This window comes from Sinocyclocheilus anshuiensis, unplaced genomic scaffold, assembly GCF_001515605.1.
Source record: "Sinocyclocheilus anshuiensis isolate Anshui unplaced genomic scaffold, SAMN03320099.WGS_v1.1 scaffold375, whole genome shotgun sequence".
Classification (NCBI taxonomy): domain Eukaryota; kingdom Metazoa; phylum Chordata; class Actinopteri; order Cypriniformes; family Cyprinidae; genus Sinocyclocheilus; species Sinocyclocheilus anshuiensis.
The window spans coordinates 578,277-586,532 of NW_015549594.1; the positions used below are offsets into that span (position 1 = coordinate 578,277).

General features: G+C 36.5%; 1 protein-coding gene across 1 annotated transcript in view; it reads left to right on the plus strand.

The window, feature by feature from the left end:
* Window positions 1–4,126, plus strand: part of LOC107658354 (E3 ubiquitin-protein ligase RFWD2-like) — a 17,149-nt gene extending 13,023 nt beyond the window's left edge. The window contains exons 17-20 of the mRNA XM_016446857.1: window positions 802–926; window positions 1,152–1,312; window positions 2,884–2,928; window positions 3,118–4,126. Coding sequence (XP_016302343.1) covers window positions 802–926; window positions 1,152–1,312; window positions 2,884–2,928; window positions 3,118–3,135 — 349 coding nt within the window. The 3' untranslated portion in view covers window positions 3,136–4,126. The remainder of the gene's footprint in view (window positions 1–801; window positions 927–1,151; window positions 1,313–2,883; window positions 2,929–3,117) is intronic.
* Window positions 4,127–8,256: the final 4,130 nt, after the last annotated feature.

Consider the following 8,256-nt stretch of genomic DNA (forward strand, 5'->3'; position numbering starts at 1 on the left):
CTCAAACCGTTGCAGTCTGTCAGTCATATAATGGAAGTGAATAGGAATGACGGCTTTGAGAGTCAAAAAACATACATAAACAAAACCAAATTAAACCCTGCGGCTCGTGACGATACATTGATGTGTAAAGACACGAAACGATTGGTCTGTGCAAGAAACTGAACAGTATTTATATCGTTTTTTTACCTCTGATTCACCGCATTATACGAACTGTCCTGAGCGTGTTCTCAACAGCCGGCGCATGACGCGTCGTCGTCTTCTTGCTTTGCGGCAGATCGCAGACTTATAAGTGCATTACCGCCACCTATCTCTCAAATGGACCATTGAAACTTATATAAATACTGTTCAGTTTCTTGCACAGACAGATCGTTTCGTGTCTTTACACATCAATGTATCATCACGAGCCGCAGGGTTTAATTTGGTTTTGTTTGTGTATGTTTTTCTTGACTCTCAAAGCCGTGATTCCCATTCACTTCCATTATATGACTGACAGACTGCAACGGTTTGAGTTAAAAATCTTCGTTTGTGTTCTACTGAAGAAACAAAGTCACCTACATCTTGGGTGCCCTAGGGGTAAGCAGATAAAAATCAAATTTTCATTTTTGGGTGAACTATCCCTTTAACCTAATCAAAACATCAGCTATTGGAATATTATTGGCTTATTGTGTTACAAAAATATTGGTTATCAAATCATCCTCGAGTTTCCTAACATTTGCATCCCTATTCAACCGGAACCATTAGAAATCTGAACCATTACACCACCAAACCAAACGTCTGAGTTAATTTGTAGCATCCCCACAGATCAACGGACAGCCAGCTGAAACTCTGGAATGTGAACAAGCCACATTGTTTGCGCTCATTTAAAGGCCACATAAACGAGAAGAACTTTGTGGGTCTGGCATCTAATGGAGACTATGTAGCATGTGGTGAGTGGCACTACACAGAATTGGTTAAAAGGTTTGCTTTTGGCACAAAAAACTATTTCAGTCTGGTTACAATCAGAACTGTGATAATGCTGCTTGATTAAACTTTCTCTGATCATTTCAAATCAATGAAGGGATTATTATTAAGTAGAAAGGTAATAAATGTTTATCTGGTTAAAAAAAATACTAAAACTCCTCAATAATGCTCTCACTTCATATACCCCACAGGAAGTGAAAACAACTCACTGTACTTGTACTACAAGGGGCTCTCCAAAACGCTGCTGACTTTCAAGTTTGACACTGTGAAGAGTGTCCTGGACAAGGACAAGAAAGAGGATGACACCAATGAGTTTGTCAGTGCAGTGTGCTGGCGAGCTCTGCCTGATGGGGTAAGATTCAGTCTTATCTCACTCACATTTGACATGATAAATCACTTTTCTGAAACCAGCAGTAGAACAAGAACGGCCATGGGGGCACATGGGGACAGTCGAACTGAACTCCTTGGTACATTAAGGACAAGTAATGGCAGGGTAGCAGAGGACAGTGGGTTGGGAGAAGGTCGGTGTGCATCCGCTTTCTGGAATCCATGCTTATTAAACCCACACTCCTCTGCTTCACTGTCTAAAATAGTGTGGTTTGCAGGAAAAAGCATTGCTATAAAGTCATCTTTCAGCTCATGGCTAATTTACCTGGCTAATTGTTTGTTAGGTCCTTTTTTGTTTTGTTTTATTGTCGGAACACAGTCAAACTGAATGATATATTATAGTAATATAATATTTATTCCTCCTACTTCTTCTTTTTATTATTATTATAGAATATGAGAACGTTATTATGCAGCAGTAATATATTTAAATCCTAAAATCTTACTTGAGTAATTTCAAGGCAGTCCTAATAAATCTGTGAGCCTTCATTTTGCATGATGGAAGACCTTTCAGTTTCTGTGTGTATTTAATAGTCCCCCCCATATATTCTTTTTTTCGTCATCTTTCATAAAGTCATTTCTTCGCCACTTAACTTTGTAAGATGTGTCTGTAAAAGCCCAAAATATTTCCACTATACGAATGCTAAAATTAAGTGAAAACAAAGCATTACAGTGTTATTTTAGTATTATAATATTATTATAAAGTATTATAGCATTAGTTAAGATTTTCAATTTTCATTTTAATCTTCGTTTTTATGTACTATTGTCTTATATTAGATTTGTTTTAAAATATTTCTGTTTAATTTTTTTTTTTCATTTTTAGTTTCAGCTATTTTAGTACTTCAACTTAAACGTGTCTGTTTGTTGCCAAAGCATTTCCCAAGCTTTTTTTTTTTTCATTTTTCATCTATTATTTAAGCTTTATTTCAACTATTTAAAAATATTGTTTTTATAATTTGTTCTATTTTCACTTAAAGATTTATTATTTAAATTGCAGTACTGTATGCTATTAAAATTGAAAATGCACAATAATCATGGTTCCCCAGAGAGTTAATATGTAATATTAATATAATATAATTGTGATCAAGCCTGATCAGCTCAGAAATATTAGAAAATGAAACGCGTGGATTCATGTTTTGCCTGCTTTATCAGCTGAAAGCCCCACATAAACATTACCTCTTCTTCCAGATCCCTTGTGTATTACGTACCTTTTATACTTGACATTTTCCCAGGAAAAAAAAAATCCACAATAATTGTGTGCAAAACCAATGTGCTGACCAGGCTGAATTTCTGCTTAGTGTCTTGGTCTTAATTAATTGCCTTTCTCATCGTTACATAAATTATGCAGAAATAAAATGTCAAGGCCTTTTTGTGAACGTATAACAATAATGAAACACAAACTGAGTTTTTGAGTCTGGAATGACCTGGGAGGTTTAGGCCAAACATCTCAGACAGGTGAATAGGCTGTCAGACTAAATATTGTTTTGGACATTCTGTCAATGCTCTGAAATGCCCTCATTTCTCTGTTTTGATTCTCAGGAGTCAAATGTGTTGATTGCAGCCAACAGTCAAGGAACAATCAAGGTGAGTCGTACTGTAAAACAATACATAGCTACACAAATGTCAATATTTATTGCAGAGAGCTGTTTTTTATTACTTAAAGCTGGAGGATCTGTCCTCCTGTAGTCGCTCGCATTCGCTCAGCTGTTGAATACTTCATTTCTGAAAACTCTAAATCGAATTGCACTGCAAATGATTTTCCTGTTTCTAAAGGTACTTGAGCTGGTCTGAAGGTCCGCCCGAATCTGTCGTCAGAACCTACTAAAGAACTGTTGCTTCACTGGTTGTTCGATGCAAGGGCACTCAAGCTGGGTGGAACTGAAGCAAACATTTCCAAAGAAACAACCTGCAGAACTGTTTTTTTTTATCAGCATTATATTTGTAAAAGACTCGATCATTTTGCGTCGTCATACTATCGCTGTATGTGAAATGTTGAGATGAGGACCTGTTTGTGCTGACAGGGAGACAGGCGCAAATGCCTCTTTTTGAATAAAGTTGTTGAATAAAGGTATTAAGAAGTTATTGGAGAATAACTGGACATCTTTAAACGTGGAGGGGAAGACACATTCTCAAACCTTTACTAGAGGTAATTCTAGCCAGAACAAGAGCTACGAGACATTTAAGGCCAAAGCACAAGACCATAACACAATGAAATACTTTTAGTTCTATAAATTAGCTGTCTTTGATTCCTTTGAGCCTGTTGTATCCATTTACTTGTTCGTTTTGTTTTTTGATGCACTGTGTGTCTGTTTATCAATAAGATATGTGTAAGCTTTGGCATATTCCGGTGGTCTCCCCAAATTAAATTACAGAACCTTTTTTAACTTTTCTGTTGGTTAAGTGGACATGCTCATATCAAGGGTATATTTAAGTACACAAGATGTACTCTTAATTTGCTATTTACCGCATTTTGAAATGATTTCATTATTGTAATTCCCAGGAATTCCTGTACTCATCAGACAACATTTGCATGAGATTCTTCTCCGTTTTTCTCTGTTTTCAAGATCTAATATTTTGACTTTTTGTCAGTGATTCCTTACAAAAGTGCTTTTAAGTTGAGTTTGCAGGCATTGACAGCTGCCCAGAGCTCTTTCACATTGTCAAAATGTTTCAAAAACGGAGTAAATTAGAACTCATCAAAGGTTTAATGACGCTATGTATACTTCATTGGGATTATTTAACATCACCCGTAACATTGCTGCTCTTTCATCTTTCAGTTCTTGTACAAGTGTTATTTATTTTAATAATTTATATAATATACTTTAGGTTTTGAGCTTTATTTGTAAGTCCTCTGTTGCAACCTTGGTAATTCTGTTTATTTACTCATTTTAACACATTAATTTGAATGAATAAATTATTCTTTTTTCCTTTGGTTATATACTGTGTTTATCCTTGTGACTGAAATGGATTTTTAAAAAATGGCTTTTTCTTTCTTAGTGTATTTTGGAGTAAATTTATATTTTGTTATTTATTCAATTTTTATCTCATTCTACATTCTGTGCTTCAGAATGTATTTCGAGTGTAATATTAGAGAATACAAGAAGGTTCATATAATTTCTATTACACAGATTTTCATCAGGGTAATTTTACTGCTTTTAGTGGCCCACTGTCTCATGTTTTATAATCGTGTCCTGACTATAATTTTAACAGTGACATGATTAGAAGATCTCTGCATTTTCAGTATATTCAGTACATTTTATATCCCTTTCATGTCTTAAAATATTGCATAAAATATCAAACTCAAAAATTTTAAGATGGAAATCATATTTGGTTTTTCTTTCAATGTAGTATCACAATTACAATTAAGCGCGTCTTTTTTTGCCATTTATTAATTCATTTAAAATAAATATTCCAGGTTTTACTTTCTCTATTGCTTTCTCTTTCTCAAAGCAAAATGTCTCAAAATATACAGGTGCATCTAAAAAAAAAATAGAATATTGTGAAAAAGTTTTGTAATATTTCAAAAAAGTGAAACTTTTTATTTCTATTTTAGATCCATTATATGTAAAGTAAAACATTTCAAAAGTTTTTGTTTTAATTTTGATGATTAGAGCTTACAGCTCATGAAAGTCAAAAATCCAGTATCTCAAAATATTAGAATATTTCCTAAGATCAATCAAAAAAAAAAAGGGATTTTGGGGGGAAAGGCTCCCCTTGCATCCAATTATTGCCCGGCTTGATATGACTTTGTCTAGGCACTTTACCTCATGGATGTACGGGAAGGTTTTGGAGGCTACATCAAAGGGCTTAGCTATACAGCGTTTATGGGAAAGAGATTGTGAACTTGATGAGGATATCATGAACTGGGGTACAACATGGCAGAACATTCTCACTTTATCAAGAAATCCAAATCACCAACTGATTCATTTTAACTTTTGTCACAGAACTTATTAGACCCCACTGAAAAGACATTGTTTTGACTCTTCATTCAGCCCCTTCTGCAATAACTGTTCTGATCAACAACTTGGAACTTTTTTCACATGATGTGGGAATGTGAAAAGGTCAAAATTTTTTGAGTACCCTATACCGGTGAAGCCCACTGTATTACAATTGAAAGACAATTCTGCGTTGAGCTTTTCTAAGTTGCAAAAAAATGGTTTGGCTTGCCGGTTTGACATCTGCAAAAAAAAAATTGTTAGCACAATACTGGCTCCCTCCACATACTTTGGATATGTACAAGTGGCTGATGCAACTTGTAAATAAATATCCATGGCTCGGGTGAATATGGCACAACTTTCTACATTACAGACCTGGACTATAGCTGACGAGAAGATATCCAAATATATTGAACAATGACTTGGACTTGTTGTGGGTGATGTGGGTGTTTTTTTTTTGTTTTTTTTTTTCTTTTCATTTCTTTTCTTTCTTTCACTTAAATTCATGTTTCATGATCCATGTGACTTTTTCTGTTAATTCCATTATGCATTCAGTGTGCTCCCCATTGTAAAGAGACCACAGGGTTAAGATGGGAGGGAGGGCTGGGTGATGTTGAATTGAGATGTTACTTTGCTTTCATTCTGACTTTTCATTCTGAAAAAAAAAAAAAAGGATTTGCAAAACAGAAAAGCTCAAGTTCTTTAAAGTATGTTAATTTATGCACTCAATACTTGGTCGCCGGGCTCCTTTAGCACAAATTACAGCATCATTGAGGTGTGGCATGGAAGCGATCATCCTGTGGCACTGCTGAGCCACTATTGAAGCCCAGGTTTCTTTAATAGCGGCCTTCAGCTCGTCTGTATTGTTGAATCAACTGTTTCTCATCTTTCTCTTGAAAATATCCCATAGATTCCATATGGGGTTCAGGTCAGGCATGTTGGCTGGCCAATCAAGCACAGTAATACCAGCAAACCACAGCACACCACTTGGAAGTGGTTTTGGCACTGTGGGCAGGTGCAAAGTCCTGCTGGAAAAGGAAATCAGCATCTCCATAAAGCTTGTCAGCAGATGGAAGCATAATGCTCCAAAATCTCCTGGTAGACGGCTGCATTGACTTTGGACTTTATAAAACACAATGGACCAACACCATCAGACGTCACGTCACGGCACCCCAAATCATCACTGACTTCAGAAACTTCACACTGGACTTCAAGCAGCTTGGACTCTGTGCCTCTCCAGTCTTCCTCCAGACTCCAGACCTTGATTTCCAAATTAAATGCATAATTTACTTTTTATCTGAAAAGAGGACTTTGGACCACTGAGCAACAGTCCAGTTCTTTTTCTCCTTAGCCCAGGTAAGATGCTTCTGACGTCGTTTCTGTTTCAAAAGTGGCTTGGTAGCCCTTTTTTCTGAAGATGTCTGAGCGTGGTGACTCTTGATGCACTGACTTCAGCTTCAGTCCACTCCTTGTGAAGCTCTCCCAAGTGTTTGAATCAGCTTTGCTTGACTCAAGCTTGCGGTCATCCCTGTTTCTTGTACACCTTTTCTTACCCATTTTCTTCCTTTCAGTCAACTTTGCATTTATTATGCTTTGATACAGCACTCTGTGAACAGCCACCCCTTTCAGTTATGACCTTCTGTGACTTACCCTCTTTGTGGAGGGTGTCAGTAATCGTCTTCTGGACCATTGCCAAGTCAGCAGTCTTCCCCATTATTGTGGTTTCAAAGAACAAGAGATACCCGGAATTTATAGGGATGGTCATTTAATGAAACTCAAATGTAAATATTCTCTTTTTTTTTAGATGCACCTGTACGTTTTCTTGGGAATATATCATTTTAATTGATATACATCAGCTTGGTTTTCTTATGCTCCCAAAATCACTTTCCATCCTCTTAGGATTTTATAAGATTCTTATAAGAAAAAAAAAATTCATACTCGTGCAGGATGTGAGATAATTTTAGAGGGAACGGAACAGCACAAACATGAGGAAGTATTAATGCGAGTTCTAAATTATGTCATGGTTCATCTCACTTTAAAACATTTCATTACTGTCTGATAAAAATTAGACAGAAATCAACATGATAATGTTCAAATAAACAAAAGGTGTTCAGAAAAATATCAAAACTAACTTCTAGGTGACATTTAAACGTAAGTAAACTCTCAATCCCGCACTGAATAGCCAACTCTTAATTTCCATCCCGTTCAAGTTTATGTTTATTTATGGAGCCTGAACCATAACTTGAGCCTGGTATACCATTTTATAGAAATACTGTCTTATGCCCGGTTCAGACTACACTATTTTAGCCCGATTTTGCCACGATTTGCTTGACATAGGGTGTCGTGTGGATTCGTAAACGACAATGGGAGTCGGGACACAAGATTCCATCATTTCAGCACGTGTAGTGTGTCATAGTGGACGACAACCGATTCCGTGTCTGCGATGCTTCACAACATCACGACAGAAAGACTAGCATGTTTAATTTTTTTTCCGTCGTCCACGATGAGTTCTGTCACATTTGGTGACATTGACCAATAGCAGCACAGAAGCTCTTTCATACACAGGTTTCAAACATGGCAAAACGAAAGAGAGATGATGGTGCTGATAGGTGGAATTATGAGATGGAGGAAAGGTTCGTGGAGCTGTCATAAAGTCTCATTTTGAGATATAAATTCAGTGATACTAGGCCACATTGTGACATTAAAGGGGTCATATGATGCGATTTCAATTTTTCCTTTCTCTTTGGAGTGTTACAAGCTCTTGGTGCATAAAGAAGATCTGTAAAGTTGCAAAGACTAAAGTCTCAAATCCAAAGAGATATTCTTTATAAAAGTTAAGTCAACCACGGCTACTTAAAACGGCTCATTCTAACACGCCCCCCCACATGTCTACATCACGATGTGGGAAGATTTGCAAAACGCCGCCCAAATGTTCACGCAAAGAAAGAAGGCGTAACTTTTATTCTCGCTGTAGTAT